At 46.4% G+C, this 24641-nt stretch overlaps 1 protein-coding gene across 9 annotated transcripts in view; it reads right to left on the bottom strand.

The window, feature by feature from the left end:
- The window catches only part of LOC8051603 (histone-lysine N-methyltransferase SETDB1), a 167778-nt gene that overhangs the window by 125216 nt on the left and 17921 nt on the right, over window positions 1–24641 (bottom strand). For 2 of the 9 annotated variants that reach the window (XM_040210531.1, XM_029973633.4), the window contains exon 2: window positions 21320–21477. The exons of 2 other annotated variants lie outside the window; for them this stretch is intronic. In XM_040210531.1, the coding sequence (XP_040066465.1) occupies window positions 21320–21444 (125 nt within the window). In that variant the 5' untranslated portion in view covers window positions 21445–21477. Of the gene's footprint in view, window positions 1–399; window positions 522–6236; window positions 6361–10990; window positions 11334–21319; window positions 21478–24641 lie in introns of those variants that run through there. 5 more of the 9 variants (XM_029973631.4, XM_029973637.4, XM_029973640.4 and 2 more) reach the window with 5 other exon arrangements.

Genomic DNA, 24641 nt, shown 5'->3' with positions numbered 1-24641 from the left:
TTCTGTCAACGATTGGAGTACTCGCATTTCTCCATTGGCCACACCACAACGCGACAGCCTAGCTGGGCGAATAACAAATTGCAAAAGGCAAAGTTTTCGCACCAGTGAACGGCCGTGATCTCGATATGTTCTATAGAGTGTGACACTATAGCACGTGTACACGGTCGTCAAGCTCACTGACTCCGCTGAAGTAGTCATGGTTTCTGGTAGTTGGTGCTCCGACGAACTAGTCTGTACAACCTTGGCAACTCGCTCTAGAGCAGACGCTTCAACACTCTACGGATGCGCGGTCGATGAGGGGCGCCACGGTAGGGTATCCTCCCCAGTAGGTTCCCAAAAATACCCAACAGAAGGGATAAAACGCAGCCCATATGTACACATATATATATATATGCTCACCTCAGGCTCGTGCCGTAAGACTTCCGGCTAAGAGTCTTTTTTCGCTTCTTCTTACCCCAAATGGTCCTCTTGGAACCCATGGTACAAGTTGCTCGCTTGCGCGGATCTCATGAGGGGCCCTCCTGCGCATGCGCGAGTGCACACCCTTCACGGATGGGTCGACACCCGCTAACTCAAGCAATCCAAGCAGAACCTCGTATGAATTACATCAGCACACGCATGCTTCGCTTGTCGGCAACAACGTCCGAAACCTCCCCGTCAAAACAACGATATATACTACCATATAGCTGATGCGTTTCCGCGAAAGGTGTTTGGGTGCCCCTTGATTTTAGGTTTCGAGCCTGGGCAGGTGAGGGTTTGCAGCTCAAAAACGAACTTTAGCATACGATATCGGCCACACCGAAGCACTTTCACGCTATTCGAGATCCGTGCAAAGTCACGTGAAGGAAAATGCATATGTGTGTATGTCTATGTACAAACATTTAGCACTGGGGGTGACGGACATGGAGTGGAAGTCAGTAGCAGAAATGGCAGTCGAATAATTATAGTGTGTCTGTATACGCCACCAAAGACAAAGGAAATATCGGGAAAAAAAAAAAAGAATGAAGACTAGGTTTGCTCGTGACCAGTATATCCTCAATCGCGAACGTCAACTCGGGTATCGCGGTTTGAGTAAGACACCGGGTGTGCCGAGTATTGTAAAAGTCACATAAATATATTTGTGCCGATGCCATGCGATCTTCTACCGAGCGTAGCATCTTGATGGGGAATGAACAGACCCTGTATCCCTTGGGAAAGATATCGGCGCATGATGTATTGATAGCGCCTTAAAATTCAGATGTTTAACTTCATCTCATTTTATATACCTCAATTTAGATATCATGTACGTTGTCGAGAGTAGTGCAAAGAAAGTACTGGTAATCAGATGGTATTTGACGAAGCACTTTAGGAACTAACCATGCCCGATTCATGTTTCAGGTCTTTATTGAGAACACTGTTCGAAGATGATTCCGTGATTTAGAATTTAATATGAAACGAATAACATTACACTTCAAAAATGTAAAAAAAAAATAAACAGAATTCGGTTGTTTATGACATATACCCTGAACGTATTTTATTATGCCCGTGACGTGCAGTAAGAAAACTGCTATTACACCATCATCAAACAAAAGAGCAGTCCGCGACTTGGCAATTTCGACCAACTTGTAAATGAAGCCACACAAGATGCTCAGCTTAACAAAGTTCAGTTTAACGTTGTCCCGCTCTCCACCAGACGTCTAAAACGTTCCGATGTTCGCTCACAATGTCACACTGCCCTTTCGTATTGTAAACATTATGTAACTTGGTATTTAACTCACGTCGACATATGTGCAACAATCTTCATATCAGCCGCATGAGCTTGTAATAACCTCATAACGATCTTTTTTTTTTTTGTTTTTTTTGTTTCTGTTTTATGTCGCTAGAAGTGTATTTTTAGAGTGTGCATAAGGTATCATAGCTTTTTGTTTACTGATTTCTTCTGCAAGTGACACAAAACGACCATTGTGGTCGTTTCAGGGAAGTGGAAAAACAAAGATTATTATATTAAATCTCACCACTCAGTCGGTGAGACGTGACATAAAACATGGTCCTCCCAAGTCGAAACTCACGAGTCAAATTATCGCTCCCCCAAACATCACACATCCACTGTCCAACATCGAGTACGTAACAAGCACAACTGGAGAACACATCCCAGCAGCTGAAGTACCTAAAACGCGAAGACCTATAAACCATGTCACACATCGAGCGTAACGGCTCGGATATTACGACCCGCGAGTATCTTTCAACTTCAGTGACACCCTTCGAGTTCCGCAATCGAGTAAAACTCGAGTGTCGAAACCTCCCGTGTCACACCGAAAACAATCTAATTCAAATATCGCACCACAGTTTGTTATCGCGGAAATAAGAAGTAACATACGGCACGTTCGAGAGCCGGCGGAGACAGTCATCGAAGCGTCGAAATTTAGGTTCGACAAAAATGCAGTTGAAACGCTAAACTCACCGGGTCGCACAGAGCGCCTCAATCATATGATCGTGATGACAAAAACCTCCCCCTCCAAAAAAAAAAAAAAAAAAAAGGAGAAAGACAAAGTTATTACCCGGAAATATAGATTATAAAACGACGGCCGCAGCAAGTAACCTATGTAAAGAGTTATTTGTCCGGAGCATATCTGAGCAGCACCACCTAGAGAAGGATCGAAGCCTGTGCACCAGGACGTCACCACAGTGAGATCGACCGAAGACGCCGATTTGTCACGAGTGCCTGCAGTCAGCGTTCGGCTGAGCCTCGTGTCCAATCAAATGCGTCAAAGGACGCTCGGCATCGAGTTCGTGTCCAATTGTAGAGTTGGCGTCATCCGACTGGGATGCCGTACCATGGAATGAGAGGAGGATGTCCGCAGGCCTTAAATATACTGGTTGGTGGTGGTTTGACCGGCTACCCACCAAAACCCACCACTTTTGAGAGTTGCACTTCAAAAAAGAATGTGGGTATTTGGGACGTTTGATATGCCGAAAACAGGTATAAGAAGTGAAGAAAGTGCCTTGTCTCCCTCCTCTCGACGCCCGGTTTGTCTAATAAATTGCATCAGTAGTCAGCCCCCAATACGTTTTTGAATACTACATCAATATTTTCACAATGGAGCACATCATCTACTTTAAGATCATTCACTTTCTGACAGATAACAACTTATCGATTCATCACAACACGGGTTTCGGAAAATTTTATTAATGTGAATCTCAGCTTGCATCTTTTATTCGTGATCGGCATGTTAACCTCGATTCAAATATTTAAACTGACGCCAACTTTCTAAACTTTGCCAAAGCATTTGATAAGGTTCCTTATAGACGTCTCATATTCAAATTGTCTCAACTTTGTTTCTCTCTGTACTAAACTGGATCAAACTTTCTTACCCACCGACCGCAGCTTGTAATCGCTAACCAGGCAATATCGTCTCTTGCAGAAGTCAGGGTTCCTCAGGAATCGGTTCTCGGCCCACTAGTCTTTTAATTATACATTAATGACCTAACCTTATCTATCTCATCGCATGTTCGTTTCTTCGGTGATGATTGCGTCATTTATCGACCAGTGTGTAACCCATACGATCAGCTAATCATACAAGATTATCTTTTTCGTATTCAAGCATGGTGTGAAAAATGGCAGATGTCTCTCAACGATCAAAAGTGCAAACTCTTAACAATCACACATCGTTTAAGCCCTTCCGTATTTTCCTATTCACTTAACAGCACACCATTGCAAAGGAACAATTCATACAAGTATCTCGGCGTACACCTTTCATCTGATCTATACTGGGCACACTATCTCGTCTGCTAATCGATCTCTAGGCTTTTTTAAGCGTAATCTAAAGTGGCCCTTCCGCGCCTAAAGCTGTTTGCCTACTCATCCCTCGTCCGTCCTAAACTCGAGTTCGCATTTGCCATCTCGGACCCACATCAGGCTTATCTCACCCCAGAACCGTGCATTACGTTTCGTTTACTCAGGTTAGTCTTTTTACAGCGAAGCCGTATATAGGACTCGCAGGTGAGATTGTTTCGTGTCCGTCAACGGAAAACCCACGCGCGCGCCTTATCACCGTTAGCACACGCCTTATCATTTAACATGTGGTTTTGACACTTGTTTCAATAAAAAAAATCCCTAAACAAGTGTCAAAACCACGTGATAGGTTTCAAGGGGTGCGCGAACGATGGTAAGTGCGTAGCGCTCCCCGCATACGTTTCTCGGTAAAGATTGGGGTTGCATAAGCTGCCACGGCAACGGCCAGCCGTACGAAGTCTTTCATATATAAAAACGTTTTGGTGCAGTGTATTTACTTTTCTTTCGTTCTTGCTGTTTACAAACATGAAATGGCGCATGCGCCCCAAGCGACTTCCGGTCGCACCGTCCTTGCAAGCCTGCTGAGCTTGCTTATGTCACCAGTGCTTGAAAGCATAAGTGCTAGACTGGCAACAAAGTTGGAGATCTAACGAGGTTCTTCGGCTGTACAATATTACATCTTGGAGGAGGCAAGTTGGTTTATAAAAGCACTCGAAACATTTTAACGGATGTCGCACTCCTTCGTTCACCTGGAGAATTGCTGATAAAACGTTTCTTCTAGATTTCAAGCAGCGGAGTTAATGAAAAAACGGTTAAAGTGCAGGCGAGCTGGTGTAAGTTATACAACATGAAGAATGAAACCTGAGACTGTGATTTGAAAAATAGAAAATCGGGAAAGGAGGAAAAAAAAGGGACAGACAACCTCTCAACGTTGACGTTGTCTGTCCCTTTTTCTTCCTCCTTCACGAGTTTCCGGCTTTCAAACCACAGTTTCAGATTTCAATCATCATGTATAGCAGTGTTAAAGTGGCCTTTGTTCATTCTTTTTATAAATCGGAAGTTCTCTGGGACGTCAAAGACTGGAGCACTACCTGGTGGCGTTTGCCATGAAAACTGTCTATTGTGCAGTGGGCTATTGTTGCAGGGAATACCACAACTTCGCTGTCCAACTACCTTCACATCGTGGATTGGAGCCTCAACATTTTTTCACAAGCGTCTCTACTCTTAGAGTACGTGCCCAGCCTTCCTCTCCTCTCTGGACGTTGCGAACTTTCTAGGCTATCTCTTACTGACCGTGCTTCCGGTCAGTATACATCTCATCATCAGTGCTCCGTCATAGTCATACGGGCCATACCCTCAATGTAGCACGCCCATGTGCCAAAACAGTCAGGTTTCAAAATTCTTTATATTTACGCACTGCTATCGATTAAACGGTCTTCCCTCAAACGTTGTCGAAAATTCGGACAAAAAAAAAAAAAACTTATGGAATTTTTTTATAGATATCGTATTCTTGATTTGTGCCTAACTGTTCTGTGTGTATATTTTTTATCTACTTTGATGTTTCTTGTCTTTAAAATTTTTTCTGCGCTTTTTCTCGGTTACTTTTGTGTTTCCTATGTCCCTATACCTTAAGGACCCAAAAAGGGTCCTTAAGGTATTTAAATAAATAAATCAAATGCACCATCTAGCAGCAATACAGTAAATTACAGTGTCGTAGTTCTCAAAGCGGAGTTTAGCTCTTGATTTCAAGTGCGTTCGACTAACCTGGTATATCGTGTAAAAAGAAAAAAAAAAGAAATTATCAATGATAGGAAAGGGAATAATTTACTTTTAGCACTATACTTAGTAGAAGCTAAACAAAACTCGTTTACTGCCGGTGCTCGTATTCACCAGCCAACCATATCATGCTGCGCAATTCGTATGCGTGTGCATAGTCCCCACAACCATCTCAGCCAGTGCCTGGCTCCAATCCAATGAGGCTCCTATTCTAACGATCTTGATCAAAAACAGGAAAACGGTAATACACTATACTCCGTTTCACTTTAGGTCCCGACGCAACCGACGCTACGAGCTGATGGGGCTAATCAGACTGCGTCAAAAGAGCACTATCATAGTGTTGCACCATCAAAAAGTTGGTCGTGTTTCTGTGCGTGCTCTGGACTTTAGCTGAAACAGAGTATAAAGCGCTGTTCCTACCCCACCTATTACGCAGCCTTGGTGGGGCTTCAGCGCAGCCTCCCTTCATGCACAGTATGAGGGGGAGGGGGAAAGGTTAGCGCAAACCCCTCGCCCCCTCTTTAAATCAGCGCGACCAAACGCCATTGGTCGCGCCCGCAATGACGTCAAGCCAACAGCTGCGTAATGTGGCTGAACTTCTCTCCCATGGTCTCGCTAAAGTGCGACCAGCACCAACAAGCAAGGTCCGCGCAGGGTTCCCACATCAAAACGGTAACAGATCACGAACCCCACAAGGTTGTATCCCAGCTGTTCGTCGAACTTGGGTAGGATCCGGCGACGCCGGCCAAAGTGGACGTCCTTGAAGACCGTGGGCACGTGGTCCACTTGGCGCGGCGACAGGGACGGAGCACCTACGATCACGTGTCGCTCTCATCGAACAACGTCGCGGGTGGTTTGGAGCCACAAACAACCCCGCGCAGCTATACAACCGTGTGAAGCAGTGATGGGAGCGACAATTGCCTGGCTTAGACATTCCGTCAAATGCAATGAAGATGCAATGACACTAGTCCGCAGTTCCTACACCTACGACGCAGCCCCCGTTCCTACGCGGCGGAGGGGAGGGGGAGGGGGGGGGGGGGGGTTCAGGGGAGTGTTAGCCACCGCCTAACACCCTTCTCATTGTTTCTAAACAAAAGAATAGCTGAAGGCAGAGCGCACGAGTAGTGGCCCGCTTTTCTAAAAAGGGAAGCATCTGCGCATGTCCCGTTTCAGAGCCAGCTTCACCATCCTGGTGTGACGTAAAAGAAACGAGTTGATGCATAAATTTGGATGGAAAGATGGTGCTTTGTAACCGGCAATATCATGCGCCACCTAGCCTAGGTTGCTGCAAGACTCAAGAAGACAATTACGGTCCCCGTACAGGACAGAGCGATACGGCATCGCTGTTGAACCCAAACATCGGATTCAAAAAAAACAAAAGCTGTAGGGTTATAATGCAGAGCTACGAGTGTTGCCGAAAAAAGCGCGAGGCCCCATGCAACAATATGGCAGCACCTGAGTGCTGATTGCACCTATACAAGCATCACGTGTCACCAGCGGACGAATGACTGCAATGACAACATTGAACAAGGGTCTCCAAGAGTAGCTTTCGGACAATTCAGCGTGCGACGAAAGGCACAGCGTTTCCTATACACCGAGATCGATGCACGCGTTGTGTCTGACAATAAATAGATGCATGGATACGGCTGAATCCTTGGATTTGGCAGCGGCTTGCGTCACCTAGAAATTAAGAACACAGCGGCAATGAAGAAGTGAAGTACTACAAATCCGCTTCGTACTTGCTGAGATGGTTTCGCGCTGCACGTTCCAGCCAAGCTTTCTGCTAGCGTGGACAGGGCTGTCCTGCAGCACGGGACAGCGGCTTGTAATTCGGCACGTCAAAATATGCGTATTCTTCCACTGGCCCTGAAGGCACCTGTCACAAGCAGGTAGTCAACTTTATTTTGAACCATTCGTAAGCTACAAATACACGCCATGTGGTGACGAACTTGTGAAGAGGAATAGCAGGGAGCTCATGCCTGTTGAAATGCGCGGCAAAAGCAACGGCCGCCCGGCGACTAAAGCAGAAAACAGAAGAACGCGCCTCTGAAACTGCGTGCAATTGGAGCTGGACATAGTAACCCTAGAGCAACTGCCGTCGGAAGTGCCGCAAGACAGAAAATCCGGTAGACCAACAACATGAGATGTGAAACAATTGATGCAAACAAGCAGTTTAGGAACGCGTACTGGCGGGACGTTGACCGAAGACGAGATAAATATACAACTAATTGTATCAAATAAAAAGGTCATACAGTGCCTGTGTCGGCAAAGAGAACCGACAGGAGCTAGCCAACCGGGATCGCGGACCGCACAAACGACATGTGAACCATGATGACTTGATAACGGACCTAAACAACGTTTACACACGACCTAGACACCATAAACACCCTCATATTATTAACTTTACAAGTCGAGAAACGGGGCACTGTAACAGTAACATTAAAGCGGGCGCTTGTAGGGAAAACAAAACAAAATACTTATCCATATTTTTACCCGTAAAAAGAAGACGGTGTTTTGACCAGAGCACCACTTCCTCATAAAAAGAATTAAAAAAAAAAAAAAAAAAAGTCTCGCGTAGTCAATTTACGAGAGACGAATAAAATCAAGCAGGAATTCATTCGACAAAGAGATAAGAACAAACTAAGGCTCCGATTAATCTCGACGCTAGAGTGTGCTGGAAATCTCGCGTAAACACGCGAGAGCGGAGAACCGAAGCCGCCAACGATTGACTCGACGATCCGCCCCCCTCACCCTCGGCTTCCGATACCGGTCATGACGTCATGCATGACGACACAGAGCTCTCCTCTCCCGCCATGTTGCGCAAACACGCAGCTGCTGATAGCACAAGTGGAGCGAGTCGACCTGCGGAAAGACACCGCACCCGACGTCACGTGAGCCCAACGGACCAGTCATAAAAGAGCGATGTCTGCCAAGAAGGAAGCGTGCACAAAAGGAAAGAGAGCAGACGAAAAGAGCGCAGGAAATAGCAAGAACGCCGTCTCTCAAAATGGTACACAACGTTCTGTGTACATCCGATACCAAGTCGGTATTTAATACTCCGAGATAATTAATGTTCAATGAAAAGACGAGAAAGACTGTCCTTTCTACACCGTCTCCGTTATCGACCGATCCGAGCGCCGAAGTGCGAAGCAGCTACCGTCACCATGGAAACCATTACGTCGACACGGTTACACGAGCCGACGGTACCGGAAAAGCCATTCGAGGAAGTCACGTGCACTTTTTGGAACGCTCGCCGAAGTGAATCATCAGTCGTTTGGAATGATGCCATCGTCGTTCCTCAGTACTGTACCAGCTGCCTTGGAAGTTTGAACCCAGCCTTATCGACAGGGATATGTCGTTCACGAAAATCGCAGTTCCCTTCCCTTTTCATAGGGACGAAGGGGGGTTAGGAATCGATAGCCTTGGGGAAAGGGCAACTATGGTGGCAGAGTATTACATGGGGCAGCGCGTCTTCTGGTTCCGAGTAAAGGAACCGATGGTATTTATAAATATTTAAAAAAAAAAAAATATTCCCAATCGCTGGACGTAAGAGGGCGTAGGAGGAAACAGGGTGCAAATGGTTGTCCAATTGGAAATGGCTATAGCTGGCCCAATCCGCCGCCCGTTTGAAGGGCGGCGGCCGTCCGTTTATCTCTCCATTAGAGAAGGTACTAGTTAGGAAAGAAGTTACCATTTGTACATGGCACCGAATTTTCTACTAAAGAGGCTCCCATCTGCCCTATAGGCTATAAATAACCATCTCAAACTAGCATCTTGCAAGCCCACTAAACCGTCATTGTGTTCTAACAATTGCACAAAAACTATATATATATATATATATATACGACAGAACAAAAGATTCCTTTTTTTCCCCTCTGAAAGTTCCATTCTTGTGTCCAGATGAAGAGGTTGTCTATAGTTTAATGGTTTTCAGGTGAAACTACGAAACCCAAAGCCACTCAACCCTACCTAGCCGTTTAGAAACGGCAATGGCGCTCCCATCACTGGCCACTTATGCTATAAATAGAACAGGATTTCCGGTCTTCGCTATAAAACAGTCTACGGGCAGCCCATTTATTATGCTCGAAAATCATGCAGTGTAAAAGAAATATTGCTAATAAAAATTCTCATCAACTGCTTGGGTTTAGGTCTTTCAGTTGATTCGCACGAATAAAGGAAAATAAGATACCTCTAAAGTGGCATTTTCTATGTTAATAATTGAGGATATTAACATTCAAAATACCGCTCCATATTTTGCCCAACCGTGTTGGCGTTTTGAGAGAGAGAGATATAGGAATTTAATATTCGTCTCTAAAGATGTCCTTATTTTTTTCCCCTGCGTCAGAAAGTTGCTTGTTTTGTTTAGGGATATCATATGGTTTGACCCTATTTGAGATATAAAGCTACACAAAATTTACTACCAAACACAACTTAGCCTCCAACAAAATTTAAGTGTCTGTTGGAGAAGGAACAGGTGATTGTTAAGTACTACTTCGAATGTTTGTAAATTCAGTAGTAAATATGTCGTTCATTTTGTACAGTCATCGTCACTTATGCACAATGTTATCGTTCCTTCCTCTTTCGGTATTATGACTAAGCATCATTTTTCATTTCAGATGTCTGAAAGATAGACTGGTAAATATGATGTATGATATGCTGACCATTAGCAGCGATAAAGATTTTTTTAATGATTAAATGCGCGCGTGAATTGAATCGCGTTTGTAAACTTATTTTACCTGTTCCTTCTCCAACAGACACTGAAATTTCGTTGGAGGCTGAGTTGTGTTTGGTAGTATATTTTGTGTAGCTTTATATCTCAAATAAGGTCAAACCATATGATATCCCTAAACAAAAAAAAAATTAATTAACTATATAGATCATTATTACTACTACCATGAACTCTGTTTTTATATTGCCTACGGAAGAGAGTTTACGAGGCTAGGACAACCAAAAGGAGCACATTAGCATAGTCTTCCCACATGTCAAGCTCATTTGATGACCTCGCGTACAATTTTGAGACAGAGCAGTGCCCATATGGAATAGATATAGATAAATGCCTATTTTATGTCGGCGCAACAAACATTCCAATGCAACGAAAACGCCGCTACTACGTATGCGCGTCGCTATAGTCCGTTCGCCTCTATGCTGACAGTGCGGTGGGAGCTACGCGCTCGCCGGACCAATCAACGGCCTCCATTTCGTCACCTGACCCTGCTCTCTAAGCGTGTGTATAGGCGGCAGTGTGATCACGTGGTCAAAGGCAGACGCACGACGGACTCAAAGGAGCACGTAGCGTCCACTGCGCTGTCAGCTTTCGGATGAACTGGCGCACAGCGGCACGCATGCTTGGTAGTGGTCTTTACGTTGCGGAGAGCGTAACGGTGGGGGAAAAAAGACTGTCTAGGGAAAATTCCCTAAAACACTCTTCTTTTTTCAGTCTACCTGTGACGAAGTGCAGGCCACAGACCCTCGAAGCCTCGGACGGTTCCCAGGGTACGCCGTCAACGTTGGGCCTCCCGACGGCGTCGATCCACGCCTGGCGCCGAGATCGGTCGCGGCCCTCGGCCGGAAAACGGAAAAAGCCGATCCCGGTGCCGCGGCGAGCCCGACGTTTGCAACCGAACACCACGCACGACGTCGGCATCCCACGACAACAGCGAAGGCGCGCACGGTCCCCGACGCACGAAACAGAACAAACACACGAGGCGGCGGCGGCGTCGATGCGGACGCTCCCGCTACGCCTACCAACGCACTTCTTCGCACCGCCGCTAGAACGACCTCGTCTGATTCGGTAGCGCGCATGCGTCGACGGCCGGTTTCAAACGACCGAGAGAGGAGGAGAAGGGGGTAGTGAGAGGAACGAGTCGTGCCTCCATCTGCCGGTGGGTTACAGAACCTAACCGGTGGGCAAGCGAGGGGGGTGCCGGATATCCAACGAGAAGGCGGTGAACGAACGCAAGAAAGCAGCTGGGTTATTGAACTTCCGTTTATCTGCCAGGTGGCGTATTTCTTTCGATGTTAACAAAGAAACAAATTTATTTCAGGTTTTTTGGGATTTCTTTTTTTTTTTTTTCCTTTTTAGCCTTTAGCCTTTTTAGTAACCTTTCAAGTGTGTTTTACTGCTTGACAAATGAGTAAACGTACGCTGTACAATATGAAGTTATTTTGCGATCCACTGACTACAGGAGCCCCCCGTCTTTCGTCGCCGCAGCAGAAAATACAGCCTTACACATAATTGAATATACGTCCCAATATATTTCACGACATTACGTCTTGAAGTTTGCTTGCGCTGTTCAAGAAACGCCGCGGGCATAACCTAGAATATACGGCCTTTGCCTAACCGCGACGCCATGCCCGATTAGTTTGCCAACCGCTCGTGAGAAACCAACTTGATCAATAAACATCTGCCACATTAACTATTTTCATTTCGAACTAAACATACACTGCACGGTGGTACGGTGACAAGGCCGCAGCATGGAAACGGGGCTTTGGTAACCAAGGCATAAACGAAAATATTCAAGCTCACAAAGGGTTTCTCCGAGCTGTGTTTTTATTGTTTTCCCCGTTGTTATGGTCTGGAATGAAAGCAGGCGTTAGTTAAGACTGAGCAGTCGAAATGGCCTGACAAGTTCGCATCGACCAAAGGCACGTGCCCGTCATAGTGAACATGAAGTGTCATGACAGCTGCGTGCGTAGAAAACAAGTTATGTCACTATCGCCGATTTGTTGTGTAAATACTACTCCTACGCAAAATCGCACCATTCGTGTATAGACAAGTATTTCAACTTCAATATAAAAGAATATAGAAATTTAAAAAAAAGGCTTTGCGCGGCGATATTTTGGCGTGCACTCATGCGCAAAACGCTGATCAAAAAGCGGTGTGCAGTGTCCTCTTTTGCACTGATCACCAACCCAGTGTCTGCGTAGTTAAACAATGGCTTAAATGGCAAGTTCGACAACTTTCAATGCGTACCTGCCTGACAGACAGTTGGGAAAAAGAAGGCCCAGTGGAAAGTTCCGATCCCCTCCTCAAGGAACGGGACGTTTATACAAAAGCGCCACCTGGCAGCGGTTTCCCTTCACATTTCGTCACGCCCAACTTCAAGGTGCGCAACTTGTCGCGGCGTCTTCACGCTGCAACATCCGTAAGTTCGGCTTTTCGCGTGCAAAGCTATACGTATTGCAATCTTAAGATAAAACAGCAGAAAAACAGGCATGCCTACGCGTTTGTGTTGTCCCCCAACAAACCCCCAGCCTCGGTCTTGGTCTTCCGTCGTCACCTTCACCACCACCAAAGAAGGTCACGTGAAAATATCGCATCGCTGACTGGTTGTTGCCTTCTCAAACGCTCTCGAAGTAGCGGCAATCCAGTCGCCGGTTTTGATCCGGAAAACCCGTCGGCAAAACCGGAATCGCAGAAAAGATTGCTCCAGCGAAACTGGGCCTGAGGTTTCGCTCAAGCGAAAAGCACGACAAGCCGTAGTTGAAAAGCCACACTTTCGTAGTTTGAGACGCCAGACGGCGAGAGACGCCGCCACTGTTCTTGCTGGTTCGTTGCCTTGGTAGCGTCACAAAACCCAACTGCGCCTGGTTTTTTCAAGGTCAAGCACGGCTACGTCACGATGTCGTCACTGGCTGTTCTGCGAGGGAGAGGAGAAATTCCCGTTTCTAGTCGTGGAGGGGGCGAGCATTCCAGGTGTCCGTGATGGCTTCGGTTCAAGTCGTTCACCCGGAAGAACTGGCGAGCTCACAGTGGGGCTCCTCCGCTCTCGCTGGACGAATTAAGCGCCGACCGCGTCACGTGACCACGCTCTATACGCGCCATGAATGCACATCGATGGATGCAGTAGTGTCAGGGTTGCCAGACTGGGCTGTACATAGCCAAAGTGGTCAACTTGTTATCGCAGTTGTCTGGAAAACCTGACGGTCAAAGGTTGCCCATTTGGCATTTATTGAGCTATTTCCTATCCTTGATTGGAGCTTCCAAAATTAGCCATTTATGACCCATTTGGGAAAAGAGAAAGGTCAATTCAAGAGAGGAGGAAAACTAGTTATCTGTACCGCCAGCGCTGGAATTGTACAACAAATTGCTCTCAATGATGAGGGTCGCGGAGTTTTTATATGAGGTCTTATCTGTCGTTCGGTCGGCTTTTAGAAAATCCCTGTCTCGGGTAAACTTACCACGTTTAAACCACAATTTCTTTTCTTTTTAGGTTTTTTGGTTACGACGAAGTTCTTCATCTGTCACGAGTTGACGATTGAAAACGGCAACGTCAGGGTGGAGGGGGCTTTTGTTTCGTAAAGGGGTCTGTTCTGAATATAAAATTGCAGACGTATCCAATTAAATGTCTGAAATAAATTGCACGAAGTTGTATGCTTTCGGCTATCTTGGCTACTATTACTATACAATTGGCTATTTTGGGGCTAAATCTCACCGAAATTTAGCGGGTTAACCTGCGCGTACCTTGCGACCCTGAGTAGAGTGCGAAGGTACAAGGATTCATTGGTCTAGCCTTCTCGTAGAGACCTTTTTTTCATTTACTCTCGTCACCAGCCACTTGGGTAGGCATATCCGGTATGGGCAACGAAAAAACACTAAAACATTTGAACCTGCGAATAGTAATAGAGGGGAGGCAAAACTAGAATGGGTGACGGTTACGCTTATATCCTAAATGTATTCCATTGGCGTGGCGACGGCAAAACAATGTTCCCGCCCCTACCGGAAGTGACTAAGTTCAAAATGGCGCATCGCTTGCAAAAAAAATAAAAGGTCTCTACACAAACCGCAGGCGTGGCGCACACGCAAGAGCTTAGCGTAACTTGATTTCTGCGCATGCCCAGTGCTCACATTTGGCATGGGAAAACGCGGACTTGTTTATAGACAGCGTGTTGGTTTATAAGCAGTTTGTAAGGTTCTGGAGTATTTTTTATCCCAAACATCACCGGTTAGGAGGTTCTGGTATGAGGAGACGTGACAATGAGCGGAGTAGAAAAGAGAGGGAAGGAGTGTCCTGGAGGGAACTTGGGAGCAAAAACAGAAGCCGCAAGAGGGACAAAAGAGACTGTCACTGCAACTCAATAGAACCAGACGGATTGAGCCAGCCAGCCGGATCTTGCTTCCGTCGTCGAGGGAGTGAGACAGCTCATCTGAGCACGCGTCCACGTATTTTCTTTCCAATACTTTCTGAACCCCGTTTTCTGCTAGGTGGCGCCAGTTATTTCTAAAAAGGTGGATTATCCCAAGTTCTCGAAGTCCTGGAACTGGTTTAGAAAAAAAAAAAAAATATGGCCTCGGTTTCCTTTTTTGGATATCCTTTCCTTTCGCAATCTCCGGTTTGTGAATTCTTTGGTATGACCTTCCGTGGGCGTGGCCGGAGCGGCCGCATACATGCCCACGAGATAGGCAGGCTATGGCTGCGGAGATCCTGATTGAACTCTCGCAACGTCGCTTTGGCGCTCCTCGCGGCATATCTTTAGCCCACAACTTCGTGCAAAAAGAAAAAAATATCCTTCCCTCTTTTTTGTAATGACTCCCATTATTTTGTCGACTTTTCTACCAAGGAATCCTCGAACCACTCCATAAAAGAAAACATCAGTTATTTAAAAAAACAAAAAGTGGATTCAGTGGTGACACCTTATCACTTGTATCTCTTATCGCAAAAAAAAAAGAAAAAAAAACAAAAACAAAGAAAGCTTTATTGATGCAACACTGCCTAGAAGACAAGGCCCTAGTGCTGACATTTTTGCGTCACCAGCGAAGGCCAACGCTGAACAAAGATTGGAAAGGAGTGCTGCGTCAGCACTCGGCTTCGAGTAAAGTTTGAGTCGAACGTTGACGCAATCGTCGTGTCCAATCTGTGACCGGCGTTGGCCTTCGCTGACGACAACATCTCTACCAGCACTACGGCTTCGTTATCTATAGGCGGTGTTGATTGAAGAGGACCCATCTTCTTATCTCTATTTTCTGGGGACTTTCCACAGGCGGAGTACTCCGTTAGTGCTGCGAGCCACAACACACGGGCGGGGAGATACCATATGCCAGTCATGTGACAATCGAGTTCCCCTACCCCCGCGAATGACAAACTTCTAAGTAAAGATTCGCCCTTTAGTTTCACCCACGCGAAACTATACAGTTAAGTTTTAACGTCGCTTGTTCCTGGCAATAAAAATTCCTTGAGCCGCATAAATCCAGTCGCGCACTGTTGCATCACATTGATCATCCAGATGCGTATCACTTTGACAGGCGCCACCGCGCCACCTATAGGTTGTGAACGTTACGAACAGAAAACAAAAATGTGGTAGCGAAGCCTTTTACAGGGAAGATTCGTCTCAAAAGGCTTTCGCAAATTTTACCAATGAAATTCGCCAATTTTCGAAACTTCCGAGAACTGCGAACTCGCGCAGTTCACACACACCAACCAGGTGGCGGGTTCGAATCCAGACCGAGGTGCCCGCAATATGACGGAGGCTTATTGCGGAGAAGGCGCCGTGTAACCGAGCTTTCGGTTGCACGTCAAAAGATCCCCAGGTGGTCGAAATTAATCCTCAGTCCTCCGCTGGGGCGTACCAGATGCCCGTCGTAGGTTTGGCACGTAAAACCCCCAAATTTGACTTTTCACACACACCAAAAAATAAAACATACGAGGGTGACGCACAAAATGTTAAAGGATCAACAAGATTTCTTCTTAATAGATACTACGCACTTTCCTTTCGCTTTTCTTTTGTAGAATAAGAAAATATTGATGATGGCCTAATTGTGCCTAAAGCTTGGCACCTTCTCTCTCATTCTGCTGCCAAGCAGACACTGCAGCAAAGATTGACACTATTCCTTTTAAACCGAGACCCCGGCCATTTTTTTTTTAAAGAAAATATTAAGGGAATTTTTTTTTAACACAGTAATCTAGATTCGATTTAAATTATTGAAACTAAAGCAAGTGTGCAGGCGAGCTGGTTTAATACCGACATGACAACCGAGGAGCAGGGGAAAAACGGCACGGACAACACAAAGCTTGGGCCTTTGTGTCGTCCGTCCGGTTTTTCCCCCGCTCCTGGGTTACCATGCCCAAGAGAAAAGATAACTGGGCTAGTTGGTTTCATCTATAAACAGCCCAAGTGTTACACGGACGGAGGAAAAAAAGTGGACGATACAATCGCTGTCGGCCATCTGAACATGTGGCATTACATAACAGGGTGTTATAACGGCGTGCGTCCATGTAATCATTAGTGCGCTTTTTTCCAACTTCCATATATTTTACTGAACTGTACCCATGCCCTTCACACGTTGAAGAGATGAGATCCACAGAAATGTCGCAACAGCAAAACTGACCTTTAAGGCAGAATTCCAAGTGGAGAGAGTCAAAACAAAATTGAAGAATAAAGTTCTCTCCAACCTGTACCTTCAAGGCAAGCCGACTTCCTGCTGTATAAGTATACACGCAACAAATTCATTCTTCCTTTACATTCATCATCCGGGACAACGTCCGGGTAAACCACGTCTAAAAGGCCCAAAAAAATGGCACAGTGTGAAAAAGAGAGAAGGCACAAAAGTAAGTAGCATCCCCCCCCCCCCCCCCCCCCCCCCCCCCAAAGCGCGCCCCTACCTGGCAAAAAGCTGGCAGACAGAGATAAGCGCCGCCCCATACAGCGGAGCCAGGCGAAACTAGCCGATGATCGCCGACCCGGCAATCCCCGCCGCAAGCTGCGTCGCCCGGTTGCGCAGAACAGCGGAGCTCCCGAGCTTTGAGGCGTTTTTCCGGAATACGTAGCAGTGGCCCGCACGTACCTTTGCCCAAGTGTAGCGCTAAAGCATTGTGCCTGTGAAGCGACCTTATCACAATCACGTGATTCAGTTCGCATGGCTAAACTGACGCGCACTTCAGCACGTCCATTCACGTGCCGAGAATGTGTTATACAGAAAAAAATGCTGCTGAAAGTGCAGACGAGCTAATGCATATTGAACATGATGAACGCTGAGACTGCAGGGTGAAAAAGAGTTAGAAAGATATACAGGAAGAAAAAAGGGGAGAGGAAACGTATGCACTAATGTCGCACGGTTTGCGGTCACAAAAACTATACGCCGACAAGCGAAACCCAACAACGGAGATACGAAATTGTATACAAACAGAAAAGCAGATGTCATTAGGAACGTCTCACTTGAACGTTAGTAGTAAATGACGTTCCTTTGACCCAGAATATGGCACCTTCTTCACACCTTTTTTTTTACGATTTTCACAACGTAATAGGACAATAAAGGATGTAGGGTAAACAAGGTTTTGTGAGGGAAGGCTTTGCATAGTTTCTTTTCTATACTCTATGCCGTCCAGCGAACAACTTTCATCGCTAAGCGCCTATTATGGCAACCGACGTTAAAGAAACCGTCGAAATCCACCACTCTTTTCAAAATCATTAACGCAGAAAAAAACAGTAACTGAAATAAACACCAGAAGATGTGAAACGTGCATTTAGCAGATACCCGCAATCGAAATACAAGTATATATATGCATGGTCAAAAGTGCTCTCAAAAAGAAATGGTTGCTGGGGTGCGGTCCGCATGTAATGGTGCCACAAGCGCGTGGAGAACTATATATAGATTGGGGATGAGGACGATTCGTCACATGCGCATTCGTCACAGGACGATTGGTCACAGGATGATTCGTCACATAGGAACATTCGTCACAGGATGACTCGTCATGCGGGCAACTGGTCACATTGATCGAGCAGGGGACGATAGTAAATTGTAAATTTCAACATCTGCCCACATACCCTGATGAGGAGTTTCACGATTTTCCACTGTCACGTAAACCAATGGCTATATAAACTAATATTACAATACTCATCCGCTTTTCCTTTCATTATATTACGGGTCTTCAGCAGGTTGATCTCAGTTGCAGGCTTGAACGAGCAATAATCCGACTGGCAGCCAAATTAGTTTTTAGTTTTGTCTTGCATACACCTATTCGACAAAACCAACAAGTATCGGAATTCCTTCTGCCAAATGTGTACGAGTACCCCTCGTGCAGCATCATGGCTCTACCTCTCTCTGTTGCGATCACCTCCATCCTTTTGAATGTAGTCTGAGTTCAAAAATAGTCGCTCTTATATGGCCTCCGCATTCACCGTTCAGGACGGACCCAGATAGCTAAAACGTCTGTTACAAATTCTTTGACCTCGAGAAGCGAAAGACATGCTAAGATAAGAGGTGACCGACTTTCTGAGGCCCAACCAACATTCAATGTTCGGGACCGAATCAGAAGCTAAAACGTTCGTTACAAATTCTTCGCCTTTGACCGCCCGAACCAAATTGAACATAACATTTTTGGGGGGACGAACTGTTGTGGGACCGGTAGGTCGCGTGACGAGTCATCCTACGACGAATGTTCCTGTGTGACGAATCGTCCTGTGACCAATCGTCCTGTGACGAGTGTGCATGTGACGAATGGACCGTATCCCATAGATTGCTACGTCAGACCATAACATGCAAACCAAACAAAATAAAAACGACGAAGCCGATAAGCGCAACACAAAGAATTTATTGAAACTCTAATATAAACAATAAAAGACGATAACCATAAACAGGACAACGAAAAAACACCAATTTAGAAAGAAGGGGGGAGGGTGGGGGGTGATGCTAGTGGTGGTACACGTGCACTGAAGAACAGCACTCAGTGATCTATGATCCAACGATGTTTCTGCAGCGCAGTAGCATTAATAAGGACGCAATGTCCAAAGGAAATATGCGAGACCAGTACCATAGAATGTGACCGACTGTAAATATGATTGGTTTCCCTCTTTTGGCCTCACCCGTATAAAAGCAAATCGCAAGAATAATCTGCCGAACACAACACAATCGAAATTAGGACCAACCGTTGGCACACACAATGAAGACACTTATTAATATTATCTGTCAAGTTTTCCGCCCGTCCAAAGAGCGTATAATTCAAAATTATCATGACGTGATCACTATCCTCATAGCAAACATCAACAGAATTCCGCATCTTGCAAAACACGCTTACACACAGATCTGATTTTCTTCAGCTTATTGTTTTCCGACACATAATCCACATCGGTACCGGAAGTGGTACAAGAGGTGCGCTCCGAAGCCGGAATCTGAGAAAGCCAATTGGTACAGAAGCTTCGAACCATAGTCGCTGGTACTAGAAGCAACAGTACATTCCCGCCGGTATACCGTAAGCACCGGAACTCCATAACTTAAAAAAAAAAAAAGGAAATTGCGCTTTTGTCGGTGCTGCCAGAAGTACCCAATGAACCGGAAGCACAAAGGTACCGAGTGTACAAAGCCTCAAAGAATACAGAGAACGCGAAGTCGTTCGTGCAAGGAATGGAGGCTTTAGATCGATAACCGCGTGTCCCAGATATCAGGGCTTTCACTTGTTCACTGTCTTTTGGCGCTTTGATTCTTTCTAGTACAACAGGTGGCCATCGGTACTGACAGCGAAGGATCACCGATCGCTTTTACCCGAGTTCTCTAAAGTCAGGTTACATTGGGGGGGGGGGGGGGGGGGGGGGGGGGGGATCCACACAATGCTTAACTGCAGAGCCGGGTGGACTGAGGTCATCAGGTGCCACGTAGTCGTTAAAGAGATTTTTCTGAGGTGCGCCTTCTCCTTCATTCATCCCCGGAACACACTCCATCCACCATCTAACGGAAATGTATATTTGAGAATAAGAGGATTTGTTTTTTCTTCTCTCTTCAGGCTGGTTGACAAGGGGAAAAGTCTTCGTTTGTGCAAACTTTGGAGCCAACGGTAAGCCGCGATGGCAACAAATATGGCCTTTTTTTTTTAATTAGCTCGATCAGGTCCCCCCAGCTTAATGACCGCTCGTACTCAAGCCAAATAACTCTCCAGCCGATAATTTGAACATTCATTCATTAAATTTCAGGTAGAAGTAACGAGTAATGCTGGACGCCACATCTTGACATGAATCTCGATATCAGCAAGGGTGGCCCGGAGGTTATGGTGGAAAACGTTGAAGCAAAATTAAACAAACTATTGAAGAACGAATACTCTCCCTCACGTTCCTAACAACTCTACTCACGTTCTACGAGTTTTCAAAACCCGAAACTCACTTGAAAAAGATTGTACACTTCTTCTCCCACATACCCCTTAAATCGACATCACTGACCATAACAGCGTCCATGACTTTACCAGAATGCAACCAAGCTACCCGCCCACCATTGGTTTTCGTGCCCTATCACGCTCATCGCAAAACGGAAGGCCAGAAAGACGACAGGATGACTAAACTCTTCGATTTCGATGGCAAAGCGATTTCCTTCGTACCAAAAACAAGTACTCGGAGCGCCGTACCAGAGGATGGTAACTTAGTCTAACGACACACACACACGTCCTGTGGGCCAAAGCGTGCTGGCGCGTATGGATCCTTAAAATGTTCCAGGCACCGAACATGGTTTCGAAGTCTGAGACACAAAATGGATATAAGATTAACCTTTCCCAGTCATAGCATGATGTTGGGGGTCATTGGATCCATTAAATGCACAGAATGGCAAGCGATTTACTAGTGCATCACAGCAAGCCCATTTAATATATAAATGTGACGATGTCTTGTGGAGAAGTCATGAACCATACAAAGGTGGTAGATTTATATTTTTGAGTAGCCCAAGGGCCCAATTGCTATCGATGCAAAAAGTGCCACATTCCCTGTCGGTACCGGTACCAGAAGAGACAGATTCGCATTGATCCTAGAAGCATGAGGTAACCAGGAGGACACCGTGCCCCGATGTCAACCGCTTACCCATCGGTGTTATCGGACCTCGCCTTTTCCATCAACGTCCTCCGCCTGGTGACCCAGCTCTTGAACGCTGCCTCGGATCTTTTGTTTCTTGAGCGGCGCGGTTTTGGTATGCAAGCGGAGGACATGATGCCTATAGTCCGTGGTCTCCCTCGACAGACCTGCAATCGGAAGAGGCCTTCGTTGCACGCCTGCTACTCAAAATACAGACAGGCGATGTAGACAGTTGTACACCTGCGTTACGATCAAGAACGAAATGCAAATCTGATAGCTTGAAGAGAAACAAAGAAAAGGATATGCCAACCAGTCTGTTAGCACGCCCCTCGCATTCGTGGGTGCTTCAAATAATTTTTATTGTTATAAGAAAAAGGAAAACAATTCCGCGACGAAAATCTTGTACACATCCGTTAGCACACACACACAAATCTTGTGTACATATTGTGTACACACGAAAATCTTGTGTACATCCGTTAGCACACAAACAGACAAAAAGTTTCTTTCCTCCCCTTCCTACTAGCGCATTTTCCTTCTCCAGTTTCCTACCAAGCAAGGAATCCTGGAACAAAGTCCCCAACAAAGGGGGGGAGAGCACTAAATCTTCAGAAAGAGGTGGATTACTGGCCTGAGCGTGTACACCAACGCAATGTTTACAAACAACAAGACCGCGTTCGCCCACACCAGCTATGGGGAATGCGCATGCGCAATACCCAAGTCCGGAAGAAGCGTCTGCGCATGCGCAGTGCCGACAGCAGCGCCGCAGTGGCGTGACGTCCGAGAGTTGAGTTAATACCGGAACTTGGAAAAGGAAGCTAGATCCTGCTGACTCTATTGAGCTCCAGTCATCTCTAGATTGAGCTCCCTAGACTCCGCTTTTACAACCAATGTAAATTACCTCAGGCGCCCGAGTTATTACAAAGAAGCTTTCTTGCCTTTCCTCTCGAGAACCCCAAAGAGGGAAAGGGAAATTATAGCAATCTCAGATTTGTGGTTCCGGAAATGGCAAATCATCCTATGGTGTCTGAAGAACACTTATGTATGAGATTGCGTGTGTATGCCTGCGGCGATATTCGTCGGGTCACTTCGTGCGTAAACTTACCTTTTGTTTTCTTCACAAAAAAGTTTTAAGGTTGAAACAAATGAGCAAAGATGGAATGTGACACGATACCCTGTGAAACCCTGCGGGCGTCAATGTTAACGTCTAATTATCATCCCTGTGACATTCCTGCTTCATAATCTTGGTACAAAAGACTCAAATCGCTCCGCTAAACACAACGTGGAACTTACCTGTTCAACAGCGCTGTATCCAAATATGCTGGTTCGCACGCGACGAAGATCAGCTTGCTGGTTTCTTTGGGCTCAAACACGAGGACGATGACAAACAACAAAAGAACCAAGCTTTCAAGCACTATCCTTTATTCGAAAGAATGATAACGCTTGGCACAGTCGCAGTGAAATTAATGAACAAATGACGAAGATATACAGCTTGTGGAGGCGAGTCGAAACTACTACCAGACCACACGAAACGCTATCAATTAACGCCGTTACACCAACGTGGGAAAGCTTAGCATTTCTGAGACATATATAGCACCCTTCATCCACCCCCCCCCCCCCTCCCCCCACCCCGGAAACAAAATGGTGGCTACGTGCCTGCTTACCCTATCGGAACAAAAATTGCATCTAAAGCGTTATTTTATTCTTCAAGCATCTCCAGGGCTCTTTTATAACCGGAGTTACATTAAAATACCACACGTAGCCCCACAGACTCACCGCAAAAGTTTTGCAATTTAATGGCGTCCCTAGACACGTAATCCCTGGGCGAGCAGTCGAACACACTCTTACTTGATGCTCTAGTGCGTGCTGTATAGAGTCTAGATGGAACAGAGGGTCACTGCCCTCTGTTGGCAGTTGTGGAATCTCTGCACAATGGCGGACGTAAACTGCAACGTCACGGCACACTTTGTGCGTTCGGTTGGATTAAAAAGCAAAAACTCGACCACAAAAAGGGTGATGAGCGCAATGGCGTGGTACTCCTGACGCTGTTTGATAGACTCGTCGACTCCTATTGTCGGCTGCGCTACGACGTTCGCCGCAATCTTAAGGGATTACTTCCACGCTCCACGATGGCGGTTGTTCCGCCATTGTGAACTGGTCTTCACCTTCTAATTGGCACGTTACCTTCGAAAGGTGCCTCCTGCGGAGATTGGTCACAAGAGCGCATGCGCCGCGCAATATCGCGTGGCGAGTAGGAAAGCAGACGAAATGGCGGAGGCGCTCGCAGACGACCAACGATTTTACCGGCTCCTCGCAGCTCGCGTTGCAAACGCGGCCCACAATTCACGTGACCCCGATATCGAGCAGTTGGAAAAGTTTCCGTAATCTATAGGCTCTCTACGGAGCTGCCGCGTTCCAATTGTCCTGTTTTCCGCACGCTCGATCGGTCTACTGCCTCTCACACTGTTAGCAAGATCCGAGAAGGTCGCATTCACATTGCCATTACAGAAGATGGCACCCACCACAAGCAAAAAAAGCAACGGAGCGCTCACGCGCTTACCGTGCACGACACAGGGCTGCGAGGCCAGCCGAGAGCACGGAGTCCTCAAAGTGCGCTCCCGCGTCCTCAACGGAGCGGGTGACACAGTACAAGGAAAGCTGCAATCCTGTGGCGCGGCATCGGATTTCTCCTCGAGTGTCGCGTGCGGCGGTACAACACGCTAATCCTTGGCCGTCTACACTTCGGCCGGTCCCTTCACACACAGTTAAAGGAGCTGTGCAACAATTTTTATATTGTGCACAAATACCGCTTAAAACGGATCCCTAACGTTAATGACCTATGAAACACGCGTTCGTTTTTCACCCCACGCAATAGAAGTCCCAGAAAAAAAATTAAGAAAAACGAGCAGCGTTCACCCCCTCAACTCGCAGCCAGAACAAGCGGCCACGCGATCTGGAGCCGATTATATGCCGCCAGTGTTGATCATAGCAACGCGCTGGGGTTGGCAAAGCGCAGGACACGCGCTGAGTTCCAGACATTGTTATGGCTCGGCTGTTGTCGTCGTTGCAGCGATTGGACCCGGGTCACAGCCCGAATGCTTCTCGAGCTAGTAATTGTCACGAGCCCAAGTCGAGTGCCCGCGCAATGCTCGGGTCCAATCTATGAACCGCATTCAAATATCGTCATTTGGGTGTACTGCGATCCCCGAGTTACGTCATCAAATTTTGCAAAGGAGAGATTGAATGAAAATGATCGCTTTTGTCCTTGAAATTCCACCGGAACAAAGGAGTTTCTTGGCCAGTGGCGTTGCGTGCGAGTATCCTTGAGTCCCAC

Source organism: Ixodes scapularis, unplaced genomic scaffold (assembly GCF_016920785.2).
Source record: "Ixodes scapularis isolate PalLabHiFi unplaced genomic scaffold, ASM1692078v2 PGA_scaffold7__128_contigs__length_106722199, whole genome shotgun sequence".
Taxonomy (NCBI): domain Eukaryota; kingdom Metazoa; phylum Arthropoda; class Arachnida; order Ixodida; family Ixodidae; genus Ixodes; species Ixodes scapularis.
This window is presented reverse-complemented; position numbering and strand designations above follow the sequence as displayed.